This window comes from Haplochromis burtoni, unplaced genomic scaffold (genome assembly GCF_018398535.1).
Source record: "Haplochromis burtoni strain Fernald_Lab_line unplaced genomic scaffold, NCSU_Asbu1 Contig_43, whole genome shotgun sequence".
In the NCBI taxonomy this organism is placed as follows: Eukaryota; Metazoa; Chordata; class Actinopteri; order Cichliformes; family Cichlidae; genus Haplochromis; species Haplochromis burtoni.
The window spans coordinates 181,513-208,588 of record NW_024582404.1 but is presented as its reverse complement, the minus strand read 5'-3'; the positions used below and the strand labels follow the sequence as shown (position 1 = coordinate 208,588).

At 39.9% G+C, this 27,076-nt stretch overlaps 1 protein-coding gene across 3 annotated transcripts; it reads right to left on the bottom strand.

The window, feature by feature from the left end:
* Window positions 1–926: 926 nt before the first annotated feature.
* On the bottom strand, window positions 927–26,524 carry LOC102294347 (serine/threonine-protein kinase N2). 3 transcript variants are annotated; one of them, XM_014329802.2, is made up of 20 exons: window positions 23,981–26,524; window positions 23,551–23,719; window positions 20,667–20,818; window positions 19,952–20,150; window positions 17,809–17,931; window positions 16,342–16,448; window positions 11,415–11,558; window positions 9,671–9,746; window positions 9,388–9,580; window positions 9,031–9,166; window positions 8,708–8,751; window positions 8,533–8,590; window positions 8,337–8,428; window positions 7,792–7,968; window positions 7,580–7,642; window positions 7,422–7,498; window positions 7,114–7,256; window positions 6,877–6,984; window positions 5,512–5,592; window positions 927–4,939 (listed from the first exon to the last, which is right to left on the bottom strand). In XM_014329802.2, the coding sequence occupies exons 2-20, from the start codon at window positions 23,711–23,713 to the stop codon at window positions 4,736–4,738; spliced, it is 2,340 nt and encodes a 779-aa protein (XP_014185288.1). In that variant the 5' UTR covers window positions 23,714–23,719; window positions 23,981–26,524; the 3' UTR covers window positions 927–4,735. The 3 variants fall into 3 exon arrangements, with proteins under 3 accessions (XP_014185288.1, XP_005948997.1, XP_014185289.1); XM_005948935.3 differs by having other exon boundaries at window positions 23,569–23,719; XM_014329803.2 differs by lacking the exon at window positions 11,415–11,558.
* Between the last annotated feature and the right edge of the window lie 552 nt (window positions 26,525–27,076).

Genomic DNA, 27,076 nt, shown 5'->3' with positions numbered 1-27,076 from the left:
TACACACTGACATTCCCAGTCAGGATTCACGTACATACATAGAGTACATAAATACATACAGTACTGACACAGAAGTAACATGTAATATTCAGCAGCATAAACTTAAAGTGCTACAACAGTTAAACCACCTGACTGCCCTGCTATGGTTTCTGAAATTAGCTGACAGCAAGTGCAGCGTTCAGTGTCCTGCTCAGAGGTGGCCTTCAGAGCTGTTAAAGAGCAACATAACACCCTGAATACATCCCTTTATATGATCAAAATGGTGTGTGCTATGGTTAAATAACTGCAAAACAATATTTGAGAGAGGGAAAGCAGGCCCTCCAGTGCCAAGTTGATGCAGTGATGCAGATTTTTCTTTATTGGGGGCTTTAACTCCAGTTAAAAAAACAAAACAAAACTTGAACAGCACTGAGATGTGAAAGGTGGAAAGCTGCCTTTTTTAGAAGTCTTTATGTCCCAGCATGTGAATTCATCCAGCCATCTTTCTTTTCCTACCCAGGTCAGGGTTGCAGGGCTCGGACTTGGCGTCCACAGATACAGGATGAACAGGGAAATGCACAACTACTGACCCTAAATTTAAAACCCAGCCTATAAGGTGACAGTTCTAACTACTGCACCACAGGTGTGAATGTAAGGTAAAATAGGAACTCTTGAGTTGTTAAAAAGATGCCTAGAATCAGTGAAATAAACCCTTTTCCCTCCCAATCCTGGATAATTTTTATTCTGGTGCTGTCACCAGTAGAGTTCCACTTTGGCACATTACGGCTCACCTGGTTGAGCAGGTGAGCAAGCCGCATTTAGGTCCTGACTCAAGTCTTGAACATGACACAAAGCCCCTTCAGTGTGTCATAATAAGTATCTTTGTAATTATCTGTTTTTTTTACAATACAAATGTGATAAAGAAGCTCTTTGACTTTCCTTATTGAAAAAAAAAAAAAAACAAATCAGGAGAAAATCCCATTCACCCTTTGGGTAAACTTCTAATTTTGTCAACGAGTTGCTCAAATTAATGGCTTGTATGCAGTTTTGCTAGAGTAATCTGCTGCTCACTTCTGAACCTAATTCGACTGGATTTTGGCCTCAGTAACTGTGACTGTGAATTCAAGTCTTTGTAATAGCCAAAAAAGACATTTCATCTTTCACTTTATTGGATGTCAGTCTTTTTAAGCCTGTAACACACTGACCAGATTTAGCCCAGAAAACAATATTCATGGATGTCTCGTGCTTAGGCCGTCAATATCTCTCTGAAACTGGATCAGTGACCTGTACAGTAAACATGACTGAATATGAAATGCTGCTGATCGAACGATGGATTTAGTGTTAAGTTACACTTTAAAGCCCCAGGCCTCATCTGAACCCCAGCTCGTCACCAGCTGCAGGCAAATTCCAGGATTTCTAGGAGCACATGAACAAAATCAGGGCTTTTTCCTCCTCTTTTTATTTTTTATTGCCTTGATATCAGTAGAGCTCACTAAATATGATTCACTAAATTCAAAATACAGATACTTTATCACTAGTATGGCTATAATAGATTATCTATGGCTTCTTTTATACTGCTAGTGATTACAGGATTTTCTAGTGCACGAGTTCACCACAGTGCCATGCGCTTCCTACTGCTGTAACAGACGAAGGAATGACTTCACACATGTTGGACTGAAATTAACACTTTTTTTTAAAAAGGTTTTAAACCAGAAGTCAGAGTAGCTTGTTTCATCTGTTTGGTCAAGGCAGTGGGCAAAGCCTGTCACAGTGATGCATAGAGACGGCAGCACATACTGAACCTCTGCAGGAGAAAATGATAAGCAAAGGCCACAAAGCGAGCTCTATCTGTCGCCAGCGCACAGGAGGCTTGAAGAGGCTATGAAGATGACTTTATGCTCCCAGGTTTATCCATGTTATCATCTGAGTGGACATAATCAAACTGAAAGCACATTTATGATAAATATGCATCAGGAAGAACCAGGAGGTAATCCCATCTGACCCCTTCAGAATCAGCTGATTGTTTAATTATGACGTCCACATTTACAGGCCCACTTCAAACTTTATAAGTACCAGAGATGAGAAATTTAACCAAATTAATTCTATACTACAAAATCTGAACTTCACTATCATGTAAATGATCATAGTTTCAATAGTAAACCGGCTCTGGTTTAATGTGTCCGTGGCATACAGGAGAGGAACAGAAACAAGTGTTGGGACAGGGAGCTGCTCAGAACAAGTAATAGCATATGAAGTCAGCTTTTTACCTACATTTACTACTAAATTTGTTACTTTTGATTATCTCCTAGCTTTGGTTTCTTTAGTGTTAAAATCAGGACTTGACAGATGGCTTTGGGATGGCTCATGATTTTCCTTTGGAATAATCTAGTGTCCTTTTTACTCAATTTAATAAAGTTTCGATGGGATCTATCTGCTGCTCAAACACATTTTCTAAAACTTTGGTTAATTTTCAGGCTGTCGATTTAATCTGAGTCTTCTTCAGTGTTTTTGTGTAAGTTACCGCAAAGCGGTCTTCCTCTTTGTAGCTTTCCTGTGTGATATCATCATGCTTGTTGTGATATCATGTCATCATACATGAGACATTTCGTCTTTCATGCATGTGGTAATTGCTTGGCACTGATGCACGATCAAGTGAGAATGAACAGTTGGGGAAGTGTGTGACAGTTATTCACTTCATTCATTTATAAATAAACATGAAGGAACCCAAATTGTTGCTGTATTAGAGGCAAATTTACAAAAACCACTTAGTGTAAAACAAAGCTACTTCACAAGGATCGCCACAGCGGGCAGCTGCACATGCCTGGTTTTATGCACAACCCTCTGACGTAGCCGCTAAAGGAGAAACCCGTGTAGTGTCGCAGAGGAAATAACAGCGACATGAGGTGAAGTCGTAATAACAACATGTGAGGGCTTAGTTGACACAAGCCAGGATATTTGTAGTTCAGCATTTCTCTCAACAGTTTAAATGAAAATCTATTATTAGAGTTTAGCTACTGTAAATTCAGAACTATATTTTGAACCTCCTGTTTTTGATCTGCACATAGCATATTTATCTAGAGATGATAAAGGTATAGACTCTTCAAGCATCCCGTGTCTGTCTCTATCAGATTTGTTTCAACCTTTCACCAGATCTCCGAAATAAACTACCAGCAGGAGGAGGTGAGAGCAGGCTGGCGGTCCGGACTAACTTTGGCTCTCTGCAGAGATTATATAGGGTCACTATCACTTTGTTTGCTCAGTCAGAAACACAAAAAAATGATGCTGCCTGGTTATTTATTTATCTTTGTTGTGCTGTCAGATCAATGACAGCATGAACAGTCAGCGTTTTTAGCCATGGGATCAGTTTGAACATGATGGAGTTGCGGAAACATTTAGAGTCAGCATCAAGACAGGCTGGGAAACTTTCATTGAGCTGGAATCAAGCAAGATTTATGCTCGCACTTTATTTTATGGCACACTAGTAAGACGAGAAAATAAAAAATAAATATGAGTATGGACATTGGCAACCATGGATAATCATCCAAGAGTTATGACCTGTATCTGATCAGATAATTATATTACATTTACAAACTTCACAACAACATCCAGGCTGGAAGGGATTTGACATCCATCCACCCACCTACCCATCCATCCATCCATCCATCCATCCATCCATCCATCCATCCATCCATCCATCCATCCAGCCAGCCAGCCAGCGCCAGCCAGCCAGCCAGCCAGCCAGCCAGCCAGCAGACTAAACCTTTTCCTTTAGATCTTCTGGGGGGACACCAAGGCAAGTCCTAAGCCAGCCAAGCGATTTAATCCCTCCAGCATGTCCTGGGTCTGCTCCAGGGTCTCCTCTTACTTAGACATTCCTAAAATACCTCAACTAGGATGTGTTGAAGAAGCATCTTGGTCAGATTCCCAAACCACCTCACCTGGCTCCTTTCCATGTGGAGGAGTAATGGCTCTACTCTAAGCTGCTCCTGAATGACTAAACTCCTCGCTGTATCTCTAAGGCAGAGACATGATCCTGAGACTGACATGCTTACACCCTCCTCCCTTTGTGCATGCCTTAAAATTCAATCCAAAGAAGATTTGAACAGAATGGATGACAAATGGAAGCCTTGGCACTCACAGGGAACGATTTGAACTTACTACCATCTCGTTAAGTCTCATCAGTGCGGCGTAAAATGAAGTGCAACCAAATCTGTAAAGTGCAGAGTCTCGAAATCGACTGATATCACTGTCTGAGCCTCTGCGCTTATTTCTCAAAATATTGAACTATTCGTTTAACCTACTCATTCGTTTTTTTGTAGTTTTTATTTACAATCTCTAAGCTGTCAAAAGGTATCAATCACAGGCCACTGGCAATCACAAGTCTGAAGTCAGACCTTAAAAAGGGATTGAAATTAAATGGTAAAAGGAATGCAATCCTCACAGCTGTAGTTATAATCTGCAAATGTTTCACTTCTGTACTCAATTAAGGACTCATAACTGATCAATTTTAATGATTGACTGATTAACCAATCAACTAACACAACAGCAGACCAAAATATAAAAATATAAAAGTCCTGTCATTGTTCTTGTAAACCCCTACTAATGCATTTTAATGCTTTTTATCTAAAAATATATAAATAAAGTAGCTTGCCATAGGAGGGTTGTGGTTATGATAAACGTGTGTTACCTGCCAGTGCGGACACTAACCTGGACATTCTGGTTGTAATTTACCCCTGCGGTCACGTCAGTTTAATTTTCACCCATGCAAGGCGCAAAAGTCAAAGTCCGCGAACACTTCGTGGTGCTCGGCGGAGAGGCTGAAGGGCTTGGAGGGAGGCGACAGGGTTGGCTGGAGTTGAGTGAACTCGCTGTCGAAGTTGCTGACATCAGTGGGCTCCTTGATCGACGGCAGGAAGGGCGGCGTTACTTTCTTCGCTAGCAGGGCTTCCCAGTCGATGGTCTGGAAAAGAGCCACAAAGTAAAAAAAAAACAGGTTATCCCTGTGAGACTACGCTACCTCAGTTTCAGGCAGTTTTTTCTAATCCTGGCAGTGTATGATGTCATCGAGAAAATAGTTCAAACTTTGTGTTGTTGAGGGTGAGGCAGTAAGAAAAAAATGCTAAAAACAGCTAAAACAACTACTTTGTGAATGGAGTGGCTGCAACAAGGCCCAGTTTGAGATAAATAAGGATTATTTTGAACTGTGAATCATGCAAAGCTACTGTAGCAGAATCAGAGAATAAAAACATGGAGCAGAAAACAACAATAATAGGTTAGCTTTAGTACTTTGACTCATCAATCAATAATTTAGGAGATAGAGGTGCTTATAGAGCTTTGATGTGTCTGCACAGGTTAAGTCACCGTCTAATCAGTACTAATCAGTGCTTCATCACTCATCAGGCTGAATTAGGAGTACTAGACACTGATTATAACGACTACTCAGCTTGTTTACATATTGTTTAGATGTTTACGTCTCGGAGAGTAGTTCAGTGGAAAGAAAGTGAAGACAAACAGTTGATATGGATCCGATACCTCAAAGAATTTCTCTCCTTTGACCTCGTTTGCGTCCCTTTCTCCACCTCCGAGCCTTTTTAGTGGATTCTTCTTTAGCAGCTGTGAACAAACACGGATGTTTTCAGGTTTCTGGTTGAAATACATTACTCGCCGTATTTTATACTCAAATTTAAATCAGTAATTACAGGTTCTAGGATTAGGTTCTAAAAAGTGTGTGGTGCATTATGACGTTTTCACCAGAATCTTTCTGAAATATTATTCAGAAGTAAATATGAGTTAAGCAAAAAAATAGTTCGATCACCTCATTGCAAAAAGGATCTACATATGAACCTCCTGGAGTAGGGATGGGTACCGGTATCTGGTGCCATAATCTGACATAAACAGTAGTAACCAGACCGAAAAGCAGCGCACATTTCGGTGCTTTCTTTCTGTGCTTTTTTTTCCTGAGCTGTCATACACTTTGGATTCTAGCCAATCATTTTACCTTTCCAAGGATAGTAGGCGGGCCCAGGTACGTACGTTCTTTTAGAGCAGAGCTACAGATTAAAAATGCCCAAGGCGAAGCGATCAAAAGTCTGGCTGTACTTCACAGCAAAAGATGCAAACTCAGCAGCCTGCAACAAGTGCTTTAAGCTGATACTGTCAAAGGAGGTAACACCTCGAATCTGATGAAACACCTGGCGACGCATAGCGTTTTTTTAAAAGCCGAGAAATGCGCCGTATTTGATAGCTTGCTGCGAGACCTCACACCGAGCACATCTACTGCGGGTGTGGTAAATCTCCATTAGCGAGTTAGCGCGGATCGCCCCGTGCGTGGGGCTGGACAGTGCTTATCATTTTGCAGATAAAAAGAGACTGCTAAAAATAAAAACATGAGAGGTTTTTGGACAAAGTTTGTGTTCTCCATTCTTTAAGCACCAGTTCGAGCACCATTTAAGCACCAGCACCGTTTCAAAAGTACCGATTTGGCACCGGTATCGGATAAAACCTAAACGATACCCATCCCTACTCCTGGATGAAGTGAGTTTCCTCTGTGAACTCTAGCTGCCTTTTACAGTCATAAGAGATGTTTTTTACGGGTGATTCTAAACATGCTGTAGGTGCTGATGTGATAATGTGTGTTTATTAGCCTAGATGGAAAATGGCTATAAAAATAGATGCTGGGGTTTTCGTGGCTCATAGCGCCCTATTTGCACAGCTGGTTGGTTGACATTTAGATAAAGCAATGAGTCTCTATTACCTTACAGAAGAGTTATCTATGCATATTGTACTTAACATTTCATAAATGGCCAAAAAGAATTAAAATCCTGTCACAACTTGATGTGTGACTTATAAAAATAATCGAGAAATGCAGGACGCAAGAGGTCAAATGAAGGCAAATACCTTCTGGATGATGGCGACAGCATTGGGAGGAATGCAGGTGGGATACTGCACGTCATCATTAACGATGCTGTCAAACACCTCCTCCTCATCTTCACCAGGGAACGGAGACTAGCAGGAGGGTGGAAAGATGCTGAGTTAGGCTTAACTGAGATGAACTGTGGAACTTTGCATTGATCACTATGACATTAAAAGCTTTCAGCAAAAGCTGAACTGAATATGAGGTTATATATGAATAACCTCTCCAACAAGCATTTCGTAGATGAGGACGCCCATCCCCCACCAATCCACTGCTCGCGTATAGTTGTCGTCTGTCAGGACTTCAGGAGCAAGAAACTCAGGAGTCCCACAGAAAGTTGAGGTCCGATCGCCGTGTCCCATCCCTGCCGATACATCACACACTTCAGTCCTCTCAGATGGAAGTATGGAGAGTTTAAATCGTAAAACTGATTCTGTTTGGGTAGTAGTATAAAAGGTAAGGATGTGGCTACTGCTACTTGTGCTGAGCCAGAAATTAGAGTACAGACAGGTGTGCTGAATGGATTCACCTTCTTTACAAAGTCCGAAGTCTGTGATTTTCACAAACCCATCTGCATCCATTAACAGGTTGTCCAGCTTCAGATCTCTGTGTAAAACAGAGTACACAAACTGAAGGGTGCCAAATGTTTTCTTGTAACGTGAGATCACTTTGGCACTTATCACCTACCGATAGATGATTTTATTCAGATGCAGAAACTCTAAACCAAGCAGGACACATGCTGAGTAAAACCTGTACATGATAGTAACAACAGATCAGAGATGTTGGATAACAACACCTTAAAAAATACATTGATTTGATTTGTTTTCTTTGTCAGGGAAAGAAAACAAATCAATATTTGGAAATCCCTCAGGCAGTATGTCTACTCATTTTATGCACACCTGGTCTGAGCCTCGGTAAACACATCATTGTGGATGTGGATCATGAGGTCACCGCCGGGTAAATACTCCATGACGAAGCAGACGTGGTCGCTGGTCTGGAAGCAGCCGTGGAGGTTGACGAGGAACGGGTGCCTGGACGCGTTGATCATCTCAAAGATCCTCTTCTCGCTCATAAGACTGCAGAAAAAAATACATCACATTAGCTCATGTTACACTCAGCTATTATCCTCAGAGCTGCAAAGAGTGAGTTTTTCTTGTCAAGCTCAGTAATAACGTCCATGGCTGCAGTTCCACTAATGACCACTTGAGGCTGGTTCCAAAAGGAAGTCAATTCCCCTTGACTCCAGTGTTTAAATGTCCAACTTTACAGCATTAAAAAGCACGATTAGAAACTAGATACAAAAACAGTTTATTTATAGGCCATAAGAGACACTGAGTGAAGGCAAAACTCAAACGCAGCCCATTGATCTATAATCTGAGCTTTCTTATTGATAATCACGTAACGTGCACCTGCATGCAGATTTAAAGCATTCTTGTCCACTCACCTGTCCACTTCATCACGAGTCACAATGTCTCTTTTCTTCAAAGCTTTGACAGCATACAATTTTCCGGTCTTCTTAAACTCTGCCAGCAGGACCTGGAAAACATTCACAGCAAATCTAACCCTGATCAGCTGAGGACAAACAAGAGAAGACGTTTGGCTCAGTCACAGTGTTTTACAGAAAAGCTTCAAACTGTTACCTTCCCAAAGTGTCCTCTGCCAAGAACTGAGATATACTTAAAATCTTCCACCTGCATCCTTTTGGGGAAAAAAGACCAAAAATAGAAAATAAGGATGGTGCTTAATTCCTAATTTTTAGAAGAGGACGTGGAGTGTGAAGTGTGTGAAGACATGTATGTGTGTGTGTGTGTGTACTTTAGAGCAGATACAGGCTGATCTTCGCTTTCTTCTATGGAGGACTGCAAATAAAAATTCAATGGCAAATTAGAGCTCAATAAGAACATGTTTAGATCTTCTAAAAGCTGCTGTTTAAACCTGTGATATCAGCAGAAAAATTAATGTTTTTGGCCGTTATCACATCACAAAGCTGCCAGTGTGGCTTTAGATCCTTACTCTTAGTGCTTATAATCTGTTACTGGATACGGTTTCACTCTTCTAAAGCTAATTTGTCTCTCGCTACATATATAAATGTGTAAACTCTGAATGCACTGGCATGTCAACTATTGATAATGACTTACCAGTTTTTCTTGCAGTGTGGGCACAGATGATGTTCGGTGCACTGCACTGATGATGCCAGCTGTGTTTTCTTCCTGGTCGAGGATGGTGGGAGAGGGCTGATCCTCAGTGATGCTCAGTCTGATTACTGGAGCTTCGCTGCAGCCCCACAGAGACAAGTGTTGAAAAATGTAGTGAGATAGTAGAGAGTCAAAAAATACTGAGAGAGGCCAGGACCTGGAGGCAAACTACTGACATTATCATTGGAAAAGTTTTATCTCCTCACAGTACTATATACATAAAAATAAAAAAAATCAAGCTAAAATACACAATAAGAACTATCTATCACAATGTGAGATGAACTTATGATTAGTTCATACCTTGGCAGTGAAGTGGTAGTTTGAGGCTCCTTTTCAGTTGCATGGGGGGCGTTGTTGACCACCAGGTCAGGGGTCGCAGAGAAAGATGAGCTGAATGTGGTGAAGGAGCTGTAGCGAGGGAGGATGCTCATCATCAGATGACCCCAAGTGGCAAAGTTCATGTTCATCTGGGCTGCTCTGAGAAAGTTCTTCCCTGACAAAGAAAACAAATCAAATCATCATTTCACTGCAGAAACACACATTCAATCTGAATAAATCTGTTTGGGGGCTTTTGTGTTTGTACCTCTCTCTTTAGTGAAGATGCACCGCTGACGTCTCAGCTTTGGCTGCCGTTCGAGCACAGTGTCAATAAATCGAAGCTGTAAGATACAAATCAAACAGATTTCTTTTAACTTTTGAGAAATTAACTGCATTTCTATCCAACTGGGATGAAGAAGCATGGCTTATATTGCACCTTATTGGCTGTGATAGTTGGCACTATCTGATTAATGTGTGGATTAATTTGAGACAGAAAAAAGGCAAAGTGTCACAGTGAAAGGCTCAAAGCTGTGAGTGTGGTGCCAAAGCTCACCCAATGTTAGATTTCTGTTCCTCGATAAGACTCTACTTTGTTGAATCAGAACATAATGTGGAGCATATTAGATTTCCTGCAACCACACTGAAATCCGTCAACATGCAGCTCTTTATGGGACTCTGAAGTGTGTTGGATTAATGTGAGAATGTTAAAATGAAATAATATTGACTTTAAACAGCTCACTGAACACTTTTAAAGCACGTTTGCATCTGATTTTCCCTCCTCTCAGGGCTGGATGACTAACAAAAGACTGAGCAGATTAAGTTTGCCACTTACCACTTGAACATCTCAGTGTTGTCCAACTGATGTTGTAAAAAAACAAACCTGGACCCATCACTTACCACGAGTTATAGGTCCATCTAAAAACCTCCTTTTATAAGCCTTCCAGAACAAGAGAAAAGGTTGCTGGGACGCGATTAAGCAAAGTTTTGGAGATGCACAGTATTCTTTCAGTCTGGTTTCAGAGAGTTACACTCCACTAAAGAGCTCTCCTTAAAGTCTCCAATGACCTTTTGATGGCTGCAGGTAAGACTGACTGTTCCAAGTCTTTGCTTTCATCAGCCTTTGAAACCGTTGATCATCAGCTTTTGATCCACAGGTCAAACAGCATGGCAGTGATTTTGGTTTACCTCACTGGTTTACTGATTTTTGGGTTCGGTGGGTGAGTTTTGGTCTGATTTTGCTTCTTTATCATTCAGTTTTTTCTTGGTTAAGTTCTCTTTTATATTCACTGTATATCCTCATTAGGTCATATTATCAGCAGTTTTAAAATTGTTTCTTATCATTTTTATGCCGAGATCATTCGACTGTACCTCTCTTTGAAACCTCACGAACTGGATATCCAGCTCAATCGACTGTCTTAATGCAATCAGGGTGCAAGGCTAGGTGACAAATAATTGCTCCTGAGAACATCAGTGCTCAAGCAGCTAGTGGGGTCCCTGTCATTCACAGTAAACTCTAACATGTGGAACCGTGGGATCATTTTTGATCAGTCCTTGATGTTTGATGCTCACAAAAAGTCTCTGACCCACTCTTGTTTTTTCCAGTTAGTAAATCTTGCTAAACTTTAGTCTGAAAAAGTGATTTGGAGATGCTTGTTCATGCCTTCATCTCCTCTCACTTGGATTATTGTAATCCACTGTTTTTTCATCTGTTAATCGCCTCCAGTCTTTTTGCATTGACTTCCTGTCAGGTTTAGTGTTTAGTTTAAAATCTTAAAATCTCCTGCCTTTCTGGATGTGACCTGTAGGAACTTGGTTTGATGCTGAGGCTAACTTTAGTGGATGACTTATCAGGCTTAATGTCGGCATTTACTACAACTTTTTCTGGTGTATATCTAGTATAATATGATTAAGCCGATTAAGCCGATTGCTCTCTTTATGCCGTATGTGTGTATCTATGTTTTGTTGTTCTTTGCCACTGCACCGTACACAAGGCAGGTGGTTGTATGTACCTTAGTGTAGAGGAGGCCCTGTGGCTCTAAAGTTATCCCCTGGTTGATGATTGGGTTTTCCATCATCTCCTCCAGTCGCAGGAACTTGACTGCACACATCGCCCTCTGGTCCCGCCAGAAGACACCGACCTCCAGCTCCCGGGACTGCCAGCAGAGCGAGGACCAGCAGAGAAAACACAGACTGAAGGTTTGAGCGGGAAGTGAGCACCACCATGACTGAAATGGTAGTAGCAACATGTTGTGATTCATTTCTGTTGCAATTGAGAATCTTTAGAAGAGGTTCAATCATGTTTGTGATCACTGACTCATTGTTGTGAGGCTGTTTTTATCAGATTAAAGGAAGCCTGTGAGTATTTGCTGGAGTCTTTAAAGTTTCACTGTGGATTGGTGAGAGGAGTAAAGTTACTTATTATATTTCAGTTTAACTGAGTGTTTCTAATTAATAGAGCCAAAGGTTGTCTGCAGCTGTTAGTGAATAAACCGGTGATGTTTTTAAAAATCAAAATGTCAAACAATATCTTCAGCAAAGTTAATTGTTCTTTGCTAATTTCAGGATGTTCTTCTTTTTCTTACTGTACTGCAAATTGGAAACCAAGTTCTTGAAACAAACAAGCATCTACAGTACTAAGCATGTCTTTAGCTCAGGCTGTGATGAACTAATACCTGCAGGTAGAGGGCGACCCCTGCTGCTCTCAGACTGAACTGCAACAACAATTTAGTCTATGGCGCAAGAATGTTCACTGCTGGAGTAATGGGTAGGAGGGTTCGGTTCATCATGATGCACAACAGCACCCACGATACACTAGAATTTAATGGCTTCCTGCCAGTGAAACATGGAGTAGGGCTCAGCAGATGAGGAAAAAACTCATTTTACTAGTCACTTTAACTTCATGGAAAAAGTGGCAAAAACAAGGAAAGACGTGAAGGAACATAACAAAGGCTGTAATAAAAAAAAGAAAGAAAGAATGAAATAGCTTATAGAGTGAAAAGATGAGTGAAAAAAGTGAAAAACTCCATTATAACCCTAAAGACTGCAATTATAGCTCTTAATCTTTATTTATATCATGATTTTTATACATTAAAAATGTTGTCACAGCAAAGTAATGTTCAGAATTTATCTGTGGTTATTACCTGCAGTTGTAGGTTCAGATTATCATGTGAAATGGAAAACACATTAATGATGGCTCAGTGTATCCTTTGCTATAATAAATGAAGCACTGAATCACCTTTCCTGCATATTTAAGAAGCTACAAGCAGCTCTTATTACGGCTGCAGATACGTCAGGGTCGCTTTACTCACTGCCCACAAAACTGTATTCATCTACAAGATTTTAATACAAGACCTTCATCAGGCAATCAGCTACTTTATTTTAAAGGTCATATCTATACATGTGTAGATTGTAGATTTTAACTGTAATTGTTAAGCATTTATTGAATAACTATTATATTAGATATAATTTTCATGGTGCTGGACTTGTTGTGATGGGTTTTGGAATTTTATTAATTATTTTCAGACCCTTTTGTTCTCGTTCTTCATGGTTATTTGGTGATATTTTAATCTCTTAAGCTGGGATTCGTGGCTTATATGGTTGAGGCAAAATGAGGCGCTCCCTGAGAGTAAAATCTCAGAGCAGCACAGAAGTGTAAAGAAGCATCCAAGGGTGGAGTGAAACAATAATTCAATACGGTAACTCGACTCCATCACTGGCTCTGCGTTATTTAAGGTTGCAACCACATCAGATTTTCTCTTTCTTCCTCATGGCAAAAGAATTGCACTCAAAATAAGAGGATGTGCAGAGCATCTGTATCTATAACTGCAGAAAAGATCGCCCTGACTGAGTTGTCAATGTGTGCTAAGGCTGAAAGTGCCAATCAAAAGCTCACCAGGAACACATCAGTCCACATGCAAAACCATCAGCCGACGTCTTATAAGCATTCAGATGGTTATGTTTATAGTAAAGCATCCAGCCAAAGTATTGTAAGACTTCATTCACACTCACCAAATTTAAACTACAACAATGCATAAAAGCTTAATCTATTTGTTTTAACTGGACTTTTTGACTGACCTGCTCTCTGAGATTTATTTTCACCATTTAGCTGCATCTATTTTTTTATTCCCCCTCTCTCATCTCCACTTTTCATTTGACCATCCATTACGCTGGAAGTCGCCTAATGTGCTGTGCAGAGAAGCACTTACCTACTGCAGCCGTGCTGGGTGAAAAACAGAGAGGGCTGGGCTGGGCGAGGGCACACAGTGTAAGGTGAATCTGACGAGATCTTCTACTCCTGACTTTGTCTATTTTGTCCCAGTTCTTCTGAACTAAACTCAAAATAGTCAAGAAGTGTGCTTCAATTAATTGTGTTCTTTCCAAAGGAACTCGTTAAGACCTTGGGGCTGTGTTTTGGTTTTATGTTGTTTCTCCCAGTTCATATGTCCCTGAGAGGAGTCTCTTCATACTGTCATGGTCCTTGGCTTTGTGTTGTTTTGGGGTTTTGAATTCTTAATTAACATATTTGGGTTTCTGTTTTGGGGTTTATAGACTGGACTTTAGATTTCTGTGTTTGTTGTTTATTATCTTTATTCAGTCTTTGGTTCCAGTTTTACACTTTAAGGTTTTCATGGTAATGGCTTTCTGTTTTGTGTGTTTTGGCTCCTCTTTAACTTTCATGTTCTTACAGTGACTTTGGGTGTTTCTGGTTTCTTTTATTGTTATTAGTTTCTTCTTAGTCTTCTTGTTTCCACCCTCTTCTCTTTAGTCCAGCTTTCTTTATCATTGTCCTTCTGTTCCCCCTGAATTAGTCCATTCATGTTTAGTCTTTCTTTGTTTCAGAAATGGTTGGTTGTTCCTTTCCTGTTTTATTTTGATAGATGTCTGTCTGTCTCATTGTCCTCACCTGTGTCTGATCCTAATCAGCACTCTGTGTATCTGTGTATCTTCCCTCTATCAAGACATCTTTTGATGTGCCTGCCCTTTGCTGACCTCTTTGCTTTTGTGGATTTTGTTCTCATTTGGACTTCATTTCATTGGCCATCAAAGCATGCTATTTGTTGGGGCTTTCTGACTTCTGCCTCCTACATGTGGGTCCTTATTCCTGCTCATTGCGATACATGTGTGTAGTCTGATTACTCTCTGACCTGCACAGCGCCCTTGTACAGTCTATATGGTTGGGTGCTTGCTATATTGTTCCTGTCAGCACATGAAGTGTTACTACAGCATGTACTAAGCTGCTGATGCTGTTTTTATCTGCATCAATGTCACACAGACAAAGGTCATAACAAGAAGAACAGATTGTAATGGATCTTGTTTCCTTGAAGTGTGCTGCACAGCAACTGAACAGTATTCAAACAGCGCCTCATTTCTGTAATTAGAAACAGGATGATTGGGAGGGAAGTAAATGGGCAGGAAGGCCAGTTTGAACGTGGGCGGTGTGGATTAGAGCGAACATGAAAAATGACTCACAAATGCTGAAAGCTGGCTCGCCGTTGCAGCGGTTTAAATCATGGGGAAAACGAGAGGAAAATATGTGCTACTCTGTTTTTCTGCAGTTTAACTTCCCACTATAACTGATATGATCAAAAAGTTTAGTAAAAGCTGCCAAACATGAGCGTACCCTGACATGATGTTCCAGAAACTCGGAGCTAATTAATGCTGCGACTGGTAGCCCTGAGATTTTTGTTTGCAGAAATGCTGATCAGAGTTAGTTCAATCAACTCTGAGTGTCGTCACCCTGAGTTAAGGCCATGAGTAATGAAAGAAAGCCCTCATTAGTGGAGCTCGGGTAACTTAATTCACCACGGCAACAAGTATTTAAAGGGTAGGGCCTTTTATTTTTTCTGCGTCGTCCAGTCATTATTTACCCAAATTTTCATTAACAGATGAAGCCGAGGGGTGTACTACGGAGTGAGACTGGTGGGTTAGTGAGCAACGTTGAGTTTAAAGTCAGTTTCACAAGGGTGGCCGCGGTAAGTTATGCTTCTTTCAGTTTAAAATTGGAAGCGTCTCCTCTTAACTCATTCTTGTATTTACAGCATGTTTGAGCGATGATTGATCTAAGAGCGATCCCTTTTTGCAGAAGACGAGTCATGTGACACATGAAATGCCCCCTTTTAGCCTGAAGCAGAATCCTGGTTTGACACACACCGTTCATAACCCCTGTTCAACTGGGGTTTTTCGTTTTGTCGAGCCAGCTAACACAAAGAAAGCCTGGTTTTACAGAATTCACTTCTTAATATATACCACTGGAATTTGAGCAGATTTTACATTTCATTTGTAAATCAAATTATTCAGCTGTAGCCTGACAGTAAAGACGTGTAGATCACACAGATTACATGGTAACTGAGTCAGAGTTTACGTTAATTCTCTTTCTGGAACAGAAAACCTAGAGTTTCCCTGATCTCAGGATTATTAAACTCTTTTCACTAAACCTGCTTCTGGAACAAAGCCCAGGTTTCTGACAGTCCCCTGGTGCTTAAACTCCAGTTGCTTTAATTCATGCCAACCTGTTGTTTCAGTTTCCTGAAATCTGATTCTGATTGAATTTTTTTGTTTTACTGGTGCAGGCTTCTTTTAAACCATCCTCACTGCTTTCGTCTCTACAGCTTGAGGTAAATATGTTTGATTGTGTGACGTGGCAGACTGCAGATGGTGAGAAACGTGATTCTGATTCACTAACATGAGCTCTGTGGTCAGAACAAAAATGACTAGTGAACATGTTTCATGAATCTGATGGTAATTTTGAATGTGCACTTTGTGTTTAGTGTATTAACATTTCACTGAATGAGACCCATTATGACAAAAGAGATGAGCAACAGTCTGATAAATAGACATAATTTATGCTAGGAAATAAAAATGGACTATTACTTTGTTGTTTTCCCACTCCTCAGTTAACGTGGTTAACTAAGTATCTGATGGTGTGTAGGGACTCACCCGCTCTAGCTGGATGTAGAACGTCTGGTCCCAGCTCAGCCTGCTGATGGATGCCCAGCGCGTCCGGCCGACCACTCTGCCGTCCAGCCTGAGCACACCACTGATCTCTGTGAGACAAACGTTTACGTTTTACTGGCTGTGTCCTGAACAGGCTTGATTTTTACAGCAGTGAAGATTTACATGAATGTTCATTTTATTTACTAGGTGCTTTTAATTTGTAAATCCAACATAATTCTAATAATTCTGACAACTTTGTCTAACTAATCAGGGGCTTTTATACTGAAAATATGACACTAAATCATCCTGATAAATTTTGTATTACTAACTGAAGTCTTAAATTTTGAAAATCCAACATTCAACCTGAGAGCTTTCTATAAAAGGTTTTTATTTTCAGAAACTGGGGTTAGTCTGCTGGACCCACCAAAGCAGTAGAATATGGATGAATGAGTAATAAACAATAAATCAATGCGCACCCCTGCACGCAACTTTTTCTAGATATTATTCTTTGTACCTTTACATTGAAGGTTCAAGGCTGGTTTTGAGCAGGTGCAACGCATAGAGGTGCTTTGTACCTTAATGAATAAGAAACACCTGTCAATGGTCCAGCAGCACTACCTTAGAGGGTACCTCCCAGTAATTATCCACCGTACTCTTAATGGTACAAAAGTACTTTTCTGAGAGTATCATGTGAATCTGACTGGAGCCAGACGGTTCGCCTTCCAAAAGATCAAGTTTATGAAATCATGCTGGTTTATTTATCTTCTATTTTAGGAAAATAACAACTAAATGTCAGGGCATTTAACAAAGGACCTTTCAACACCCTTGACAGAGGATATGATATAATTTAAAGTAATAAGCTCACTTATTGTAATAGATTACCTTTAAAAGCACTCCATACTTCACAAAAAAGTAGGTTAACCCATTGAGCACGGCACCAGATTTCAGTGTTCGGCTGTGACACTGTGGCACTCTCATACTGATGTAAATGTCTTTTTAAAACAGAGACCGGGAGTCACACTATTCATGCAGCTAAATGTAATCTCACGTGAGCTGGAATTAATAAAGCTGTTTAATAATCTTTCTTTTATTGTGCAGAGTATGCTCTAAAGTGTTTGCATTTACTGAATCCATTTAGAAAACACTGTAAAAGTGACCAGATTGTCAAACCTTCTGCTTGCAAGAGACAGCCAATCAGAAGAAAGTTGGCTTGTTGGAGAAGTTAGGATGTTGTTTGAGCTTGTTTGAGTCAGAAGATGATCTGAAGTGCTGCACAAAGGCTCAGTGTAAGTTAAATAAAAATTATTTTGAATTGTTAATGATGCAAAGCTATCCTAGTAGAGTGCAAAAGCAAAAATGTGGCACTATAAATGAACATAAAAACGTCAATTTAAATATTTCCTTGTTCCAACTAAGATGAAATCACTCGTGTCCAAGGAAACATTTTAAAAATGCAAAATGTCTGCTTACCTGGAGGTCCGTCTGGTTTGTGAGCAGCTGGTGTCTCTGCAGGGTTTGGATGGTCTTCTTGTTCTGAATCTCCCAGAGGTTTCAGTAAATCCTCACATCCAAGAAGCCGGACTTCAAGTTTGCCTAAAGACATTTTTAAAAAAACAAAACAAACTTTAAGATTCTAAAAACATCCTGAAATGATCACTAAACGATTATATTCTCACAAAATACTTAATCACTACATTATGTAACAATGCCTCCCCTTCCCAGGTCCTTAGTAATGAATTGCATTTAAGACCAAAATGAATGGAGCCTTTTAAAATAAAACCTTTTCTTTTTCTGCATGAATAAATCTCTCATGCTTCTAATCAGCGCTGTCTGGAGCTGCTCGCTGAGCATTCACATCCTCATTTTCTCCCTTTCTCCGTACTGCTAACAGCTGTGAAGCACAAAATCACCCCGAGTGAGACCCGATCTGAATGCTCGCCGCATACAGAGCAACTCCAGGATTTGTCTCCTCGTTACATCATCATCATGAGGCTTTTTTTTGCCTTTTTAGTCTCCAGCAGGGAGAGATGGGCTTACAAGTGAACTGTCCAAAACCAGCAGATTACATGTCTGATTATCCACTGCCAGAGGTCAGCGTATGGTTAGCCATGTTCCAACACTGGGCAGGAATGGTGCCGCTAGAAAGAGCTGTGTGTTAGAGAGGAAAAAAACATAAAGCTTTCTTTTAGATGTAGGTGTTTGATTTTTAAAGGTCAGTAATAATTTCACACAGATTTCCTGGGAATAACTACTTAAAAATAGTGTTTAATTAGTAGACTTGCAATTAGTTAAATCCAGTTATCTTCCGGTCTTCTGAATGTACTAACACATAAAATGTGTCTATAATTAAACATATGATTCTGTAATAAGTGAATGATTTGTGTTTAAAGAGAGCCGTTCCTTCATGAAATTCAGTTTCCTCTGTAAGCTTGTTTGTTAGTTTCTTCCAGGAGCAGGAGGTTATTGTGGAGCTAAAGAAAATAAAATGAGAAGCTGAATAATCCCTTAAAACGTGAAAATCAGGTCTGTCTCATAATCTCCAAATGACTGAGTGGGTTCATTTATGCACGCATTTTGTTTTTAACATAATTTTATTGTAATTTTCCACTTCTGATCACCACATTATGTTTAGTAGTGAACCATGGCAAACAGACTATAATAAAGATTAAAAACAACCTGATTATGATAAATTCGATAAGAGCAGAATGACCAGATTGGAGCAACGTTTCCTGGTCTGCTGTATGAGTAGATGGTGGGATCAGAATCTGACATAAACAAGAATTGTATTGATGTTTCAGGCTGCTGGTGATGTGACGTGTATGATAGTCAATCTTAAAGTAGTCATGGAGAGAGATTTCAGGTATTTAAACCATCATTAATAATGACAGGCTCCTCCTCCTTTCAGCTGCTCCTTTTAGGGGTCACAATTTAGATCATCTGTCTACATCTCAGCCTCTCGCTGGCATCCCCTCTGTCAAACCTCTACATGTCATCCTTTATTACATCAGGTGCCTGGAAGCTCCACATTCAACATCCATTGCCCAGTTTATCCTCTCAGTCCCGCCTCTAACTTTGTCTCCAAACCGCTCATCCTCAGCAGTCTCTCTGATGTCATTATTTCTAATCCTGTCTATCCTGGTCATTCCCAATAAAAAACCTCGATATCTTCACCTCTGCCACCTCCAGCTCTGCTTTGTGTCTTTTTCTCGGTGCCACCATCTCTAAACCAAACATCAGAGCAGGTCTCACTACCATCTTATAAACCTTCCCTCTCATGCTCGCTTCTATCCTGCCACAAACCCACCTGACACACGTCTTCACTCACTCCACCCTGCCGACACACTCTCCTTCCCCCCTCTCATGCACTGTCCATTTTAGCTTTAGATAATGCTGACAGGCTAATTCATACTTAATGCACTGTGCAACCTTCACTAAAAACTATGTTATGTATATTCTTACAGATTTTTGGGGTCAAATTATTGAAACATTTGACCCATGACTATACCTATATCTCAGGTATGATCTAGTAAATTAATTTGCAAACAGAGCTGTCTCTAAAAGTACACTTTTAAATGTAGGTACTGCTCAGAAAAAGCATAGTTTGTGCTGGTACCGGTTAAGGAGGCAGGTCTGATGGAGAAGACGGATGGCGAGGTGGAAAGGGGACACCCAGTTGTGGGGTTTTGGGTAGAAGGAGGTCCCCCTCCTGCAGGCTGCTGTAGAGGCTCCTGTTTCTTTTCCTTCAGGCATTTCTCCAGGGAAAGCTGCAGAAGACCCAGTTTCTGGGAGGATTCCTGCACCCGAGCCTGAGCCTGCAAAGAAGATAAAGACTATATTGTTGTTTGGGCCTTTTAAATATAGGCTGTTTAGTATTTTTGGATATTGTTTGTGCTGCTTTACTTCCAACATAAATATATTTTTTAGACTTTAGATTTTATATTTTTATTTATTTTGCTTTATTTTGTGTTTTTATTATATTAGCTAATCAGTGAAAGTGATGCTCAGAACACAACTAAACACAAACCAGAGCAAACATGAAAGTTAATATTTAACATTTCCAGCCCCATGTTTGTTCTTACCCTATACTATAATAGTCTTGCATGAATCACACTTCAAAATCATCTTTCTTTATCTGATACCGGACCTTGGTGCCGCCCCTCAGTTCATCCTCCATCTGAAAAAGCAGTTTTAGCTGCACAGTACAGCCAGTCTCCATTTTTTTCTTTCTTTCTTTCTTTTCTTTTTTTGAAAATTCTTCAGATTTTTTAGACATGCCTTAAAACAAACTCCTTTCTCCTCTTTAAAATAAATGTGACTGAGAGTCCTACCTCAGCCAGGGCCTTCCGGTCCAACGATGAGATCCCTTCAAGCTCCTTCACCACATCTTTGGCCAGCACCAATGCATCTGACTCCCTCTGCACATAGTGCTGCAACTCTACCAAGCGAGCATCCACGAGACTCGCAGTGAGGGGAGATATCTCTGAGAGGGAAGAGAAAGAGAGAGTCTTGATACCTGCTATCAGTATTCCTAAATAAGAAGTAAACCCTTTTGTCTTAAATGTCACTGAGTTAAAAACACTACATTTTCTATGTGTCTGGCATTCAGCTGACACTTTTTTGAAATGTAGAAAAGCTCTAAAAGGAAGGATTAAAACATCGCAACTAGGGAAGACCCTTCAAATGTTGCTATGTTGATACAAGAAGAAGAACACTGCATACTAAATAAACCCAGAAGTGAAAGAATCCTGTTTTCTCTTGCTGCTTGTTTTTTTGGGGTGGGGGTTTAAACGTAATTCTTAAAATTAATCAAAACCAGTGACTGACAAGAGCTGCAGAGTAATTACACTTGTGTTCTATTCAATTGATTTTATTTTGTTTTGAATTTTCATTAGTCTGCTACTAAAAGTAGATGTTTGCAAACTGGATCCGGTGACCCTGAATCATCCATTAGTTATGCTGCTATAGGCTCAGGCAGTTGGAGAACTTCCCATGATGCACTTAGGTAGCATTTATTGTACCATGCCCATGCATTTACACACCACTACTGCATTAGCTCGAGTCTTCTCTCTCCTGTAATTGGTGTTGTGTCCTTGTCTCTCTCTTCTTTCTTTTGTTTCCCTGCACCCACCCCTACAAGTCTGGTTCTCTTCCTATTAAAATGAGTTCTTTCTTCCCACTCTCACCAAATGCTTGCTGACAGGGATCATCAGATCACTAGAGATCTCTCTCTTTTATTTATATACCTTGCATAGAGGTAAATGCAGTTCAGAACACTTCACGAATGACTGACCTAATTGATAATAAGACATAACAAAATGTAAAAAAAATGGGCAAATTAAAACAGTGGTTGAAACATCAAAGACATTTTTAAATAATTAAAGTGAACCAAATAAAACTGTAAACAATCAAAAAAAAAAATACAATACTGAACAGAGAGAATCATTGTGCAATAGAATAAACTGTACAACACTCAAAAAGTGGAGCTGCACGCTGTGGCGACCCACTGTGAATAAGGAGTACCTAACTATTAGTAGATTTATGCTGGATGACCAGAGGGGCTGTACTGGTTCATTCGCTGTCACCATGTCTGACATATACACTGGAGTGAGACTAGGAAGTACTTTAAAAAAAGAGTAAAAGGGTATTTTTAATTAATATGGATACATATGGAGGTCTACTTAACAATATAACTTGGTTCGGATGACTGTTGTTGTCACCTGAAACATGAAATATATTTAGGAATATTTTTGAGAATTAAAGGTATCAATAAATTTAACCAAAGCAACATCAATGGAAAGGTTGCTACCGCAACAATAATGCCAATGTAATTTATGGTCTCAACTCAACCATAAGTCAATGAATTATTATTGTCTTGGTCTCTGGGTTTGGCCTGTGACTTACTGAATCACACTTTTTCTGGCCCCTCTGAGTCTGAGGTGATGGTTTTCAGTCAAAAGTGAGGAGTGCTCACTTGGGGTTGGGAACGAGTTGCTGTCTTAATTGAAGGCGTAGTTGAAGTATCTTGGGGCTCTTGTTGAGGGAAGGAGGGAAATAGAGGTTGAAAGGGGGATTTGTGCAGCTGCTGTATTATTTCAGATGCTGTACTGGTCTGCTGTAGGGAACTGAATTTGAAAGCAAAGGTGTCGATCTATATTACTGACCTCACCTATGGCCACAAGCTGCTGGCAGTGACCAAAATAATGAGGTCACGGATTCAAATGACGAACATGAGCTTTCTACAAAGGGTGTCTGGTGTTTGGTAGGGTCTCAGAGTAGAGCTGCTACTCCTCCACATCAAAAGGAGCTAATGTTTAGGGATACCTCCTGGACGTCTCCTATGAGGTGTTTTAGGAATATCCAACCGGACTTGATTATGTCTCTTGACTGGCTTGGAAATCCATCAGTCTCCCATCAAAACAGGTGAAGGAGGCGCATGGATGGGTGGATGGATGGATGGATGGATGGACTGAGAAAATCATTTGCTAGAGTCAGCCTTTGCTTTTACACATTCTGCTGACACTTGGATACAGTGAATGAAACTGCCTGCTGTAGTAAAGAGGGCCTTTATTAGCTGTAGATGATAACATTTTAAGAAATCAATGAGAGGAAAAGAGGTCAGAGGTCCAAGAAAGGAAATGGGACCTGAGGAGCCATGGTATAGAGTTACTTGTCTCATATTCCGTCAGGCAGGAATCGTTTTTTTAAACATTACTTTCAGAGTTTCACAAATGGCACGTATCGCCAGTTTAGAATTAAATGTCGCACTTACACTCTGTCTCTAATAATCCTGTCAGAGCAGTTTCACTAGTGCAATATACTCTCATCATAACTGGGACAGGAGACTGTTGGCAGGAAATGTTAAAGTACTCACATCACAGTATCTCTGGATCAAAAATTCATACTTTTTCACTTACAAGAAAAGCTTTTGAATTGTGATCTGTTGTTGGAAAGCATTAGTCAAACAGATAATCCCCTTTCAAAAAATGGAAGCTCTGGCAAAACCTTCATTAAAGCGCTAAATTTTCAAACCACATATCTGCATGCACTGAAAACTCGGTTGCTCCTTCTGGGTTAACGAGACAAGTTATTTGAAAATCTGACAGAATTGTTGTGACTGGCCACGGGCAATATAATAGATGATTTCACGCCTCTTTCAAGGTAATTTGCACACTTAAATAAAGTAGAAGAACAGAGTATTATAGGGGGACTCACTTGTCCCAGCACTCTGACCTCCATGAGTGGAGCTGTTAGGGTTTCCACCACCATCAACACCACTGCTGCTGCTGCCAGCCTGGGCGACTTTGATAATCTGCAGTCGGATCAGCTCAATCTTAGAGCGGCTATCCTGAAGCATCTGCTGAGCCGTGGACAACATCTGATCCTGGATAACAACATCACATCAAGAGACAACAAGCCTCACTTCATCACAGACAGGTCAGCTGGGACTGGAGCAGCATGCTGATTGAACACAGACAGAGTTTAGTGGAACGTGTGGTGTAACGTGAGGAATTCACCAGAGAGAGGGTTGCACACACAACTCATTTACATATTGGACCAAAACAAGAGCGAAAGTAGACATGGACTAAGTGTGAATAACCTGCTCAGATCAGATGGAAACACTATGACTTTGCACTTCACTCACCTCGGGGTGATTCTTCGCTCCTTGCTGAATAAGGATTAATCTGTCATCCTCTGTGGAAGTGGCGGGAGGGGACTTCTCAGGTTGCGCCTCTCCACCTTCACTATCCTTGAACCACAACAAGTCCCCTGATGTGATGGTGCGTTCACAGACACACTGACTGCCTGCTTCCTCGGATGCAGCTCCTACATCTTTAGACCTTGATCAAACAGCCTGTACTCTTGTTTGTTTTCTTCTTTCTTCCTCTACAACATGCCATTCCCACTGCATCCTCATCCTCCGGTCTGTAATCAAATCCAACCCCCCCTCCCCTGTCTCTTTTAGATGGGTTTCTTTCTGCAGAGTTCCTTTCCAGTGCCAGCACTGCTGCTGCTGCTGCTGCTGCTCTGACAGCACCGATTGCCTTCTCAGGGCTCGGCATTGGCCGTTGCATGACCACATGTTCCTGCTCTGCCACCAACCAAAAGGCAAGCAGAGCTGCTGGTGCTCTCTTTGGGACAAAGCAGAGAAGAGCCTGCGGTGCTTAGGAGATTTGTTTAACCTCCTCTAACAAGAATGAGATGAGAGACTTAAATAACTACACTGATAGCAGGAGGTGGGAAATCAGTTCCTGGATATAATGATGTAGCCTGTCTGGCTGTTTTTTACTGACAGCGTGGATTAACAGTCACGCATGACAGCTCTGTGGTTGTGGTCTCCCACTTTACTGCCTGTCAAATTGAAAGCAATTAACGTAGCTACACAATAACACACTTGAACAGACAATCCATCACACTTGCCCTAATTAGGCTGTTACACATCCAGCAGCTTGAAATTGTCTCATTAAAACGTGTACATGCCAAAAGGTGATTTCTAGTATTTTTTTTTTTAAACAGATTGTGAGTATTTAAAGTGCTGTAAATGATTTGTTGGGCTATAATTTGTCCAACATATGTCTCATGAATCATAATGAGTCATTCTGAGCCAGAAAGAACATTCCTATCAAAAGGTAGGTTTTTGGCAAAGTAACTATTTCATATGCCTTATTTATCCAAATATAAAATGTAAATTACATTAAAAATCAATTTTCCAAAAGAGATCTGTCCAAGAGGGCGCCACAAAGTTATAAAATAGCAGTTCTAAAAAGTTATGTAAAGTAGCCAAAAAGGACTGGATTAATTATAATGTAGAACAATAGAAGGTACAATAACTCTGTATTAAATATACTTACTAAACAGGTAATTTCTTCATTTTATAAGTAAAGCTTTCATAAATCCTGTCGACTACAGTCTATTTACCAATATCAGTAAAGGTATTAGGCATAAATAACAAACAGAAACATTGGCAATAACTTTCTGGCAGACAGCCACTTTTTGGCATGCATACCAAACGTATTTGTAGTCGTAAACCCTGCTTATACAGTGAAAACTACAACAGTTACTCGACAAAACCATCACTACATTGTAAGATTTTTTTATACGTAAATCACAAAATTACTTTGGGTATAACTAACAAGAATACAAGAATGAAGTTTCTACTTTCCACTTCCATTCAGATGTAATAAACCTAATTGATGACCACAATTAATTCTTTGGAGGTTTTTGTTCATTTGCGGTGTGATCTGTAGAGGAGATGACAATAAATGAGCAGTTTGGGACCATACATGTGTTGTAATCAGGCTGTTATACATGGTACATTGTTTATCAACTCTTTAAACTTGCAAATGGAAACCTTATTTTTTTAATAGCTTTGTCTATAGGTAAAGTGAATAACTAAGAAAGCTACTGGACATAACCTTACCTAAAGTATCTTCTTTATTCTTATCAAATTAAACATTTACAAAAAATAGCTCAGAAGAAGAAGAGACTACACTAATAGGTGTGGTACACCGCTACCAGCTTTAATGTTTCCTTATTAAACAAGCAAATACGTTTTAATCATAGATTTGTTTATAAATGTGGTGGATAACTAAGCAAGATACTGGACATAGCCTTAATAAAATATCATCCTTATTCCAATTTAAATTTTAAAAATGTAGCTAATTTTCTAATACTAATTAGCACAGACTAGCTCCTTCTTCCAACTTACAGCTTTATTTTAAGTTTGCTTAACCGTAGCCTGAGTAAATATAACAGATGACTGTAGTTAATTTGATGATCAAATATGATATTATTAAGCTATTATTCATTTTTGTTTTTTACACTTTTATTTGGTTGGATTCAAAGCGAACAGATGGCAGTAGATCAGTAAATAGGGACTTTACTTACTTACTTAGGCTCTTAGACATCCACTACCTGTATTTTATTTTCCCCCTTGCCAAAACTGCAAGTACAAATATATTTTTATCATAGCTTCATTTGTAAACACAGTGGGAAACTAATCAAGCTCCCGGGCATGACCTTAACTAAAATATATTCTCTATTCAAATCCAAATTTAACAAAATAAATGGCGCTAGAGTCAAAACCATTCATAAGTTAATTAACACAGATCACCAGTAAGGGGTTCCTTTTTCCAATTTACAGTTAGTTTTAAGTTAGAAGCTTAGCACTGGCTGAAGTACACACAACAAATGACCGGTTAATTTGATAATCTGAAATTATACACACACACACACACACACACACACACACACACACACACACACACACACACACACACATATATATATATATATGGCAGTAGATGAGCAAATAGGAACCTAAGACATGTAATTATGCAGTTACACTTCAACTAGCTTGTCTTTTTCCTTACTAAACCAGCAAATACAAATATATTATCATACATTCGTTTACAAACACAGTGGAGAACTAAGCAACCTTCTGGCCATAACCTCAACCAAAATATATTTTGTATTCATAACTAAATAAAACAATTGAACTGGAGTCAAATCGTTCCTAACAGCTAATTAGCACTGACCACCAGAATGAGGCTCTTCCAACTGACATTCAGCTTTTTTTTTTAAGTGCGCAAGTGTGAGTCGGCAGCTTCGGCCTGGCCTGAGTAAATCTAACATATTACAACAAGTTAATTTCATAATCGATTATGATATTAATAAAAGTGATAATTGCAGGTTTTGCTCATTTCTGGTGTTATTTTAAGAGAAGAGACGGCGGTAAATC

Coding starts and splice junctions, on each gene's coding strand:
- LOC102294347 (XM_014329802.2), bottom strand. CDS start 23,713: ATGTTGTCCACGGCTCAGCAGATGCTTCAGGATAGCCGCTCTAAGATT. Junction 9,167..9,387: donor ACTACCACTTCACTGCCAAG/GTATGAACTAAT, acceptor GTGGGGCTGCAG/CGAAGCTCCAGTAATCAGAC. Junction 7,257..7,421: donor CTTCGGACTTTGTAAAGAAG/GTGAATCCATTC, acceptor ATGTATCGGCAG/GGATGGGACACGGCGATCGG.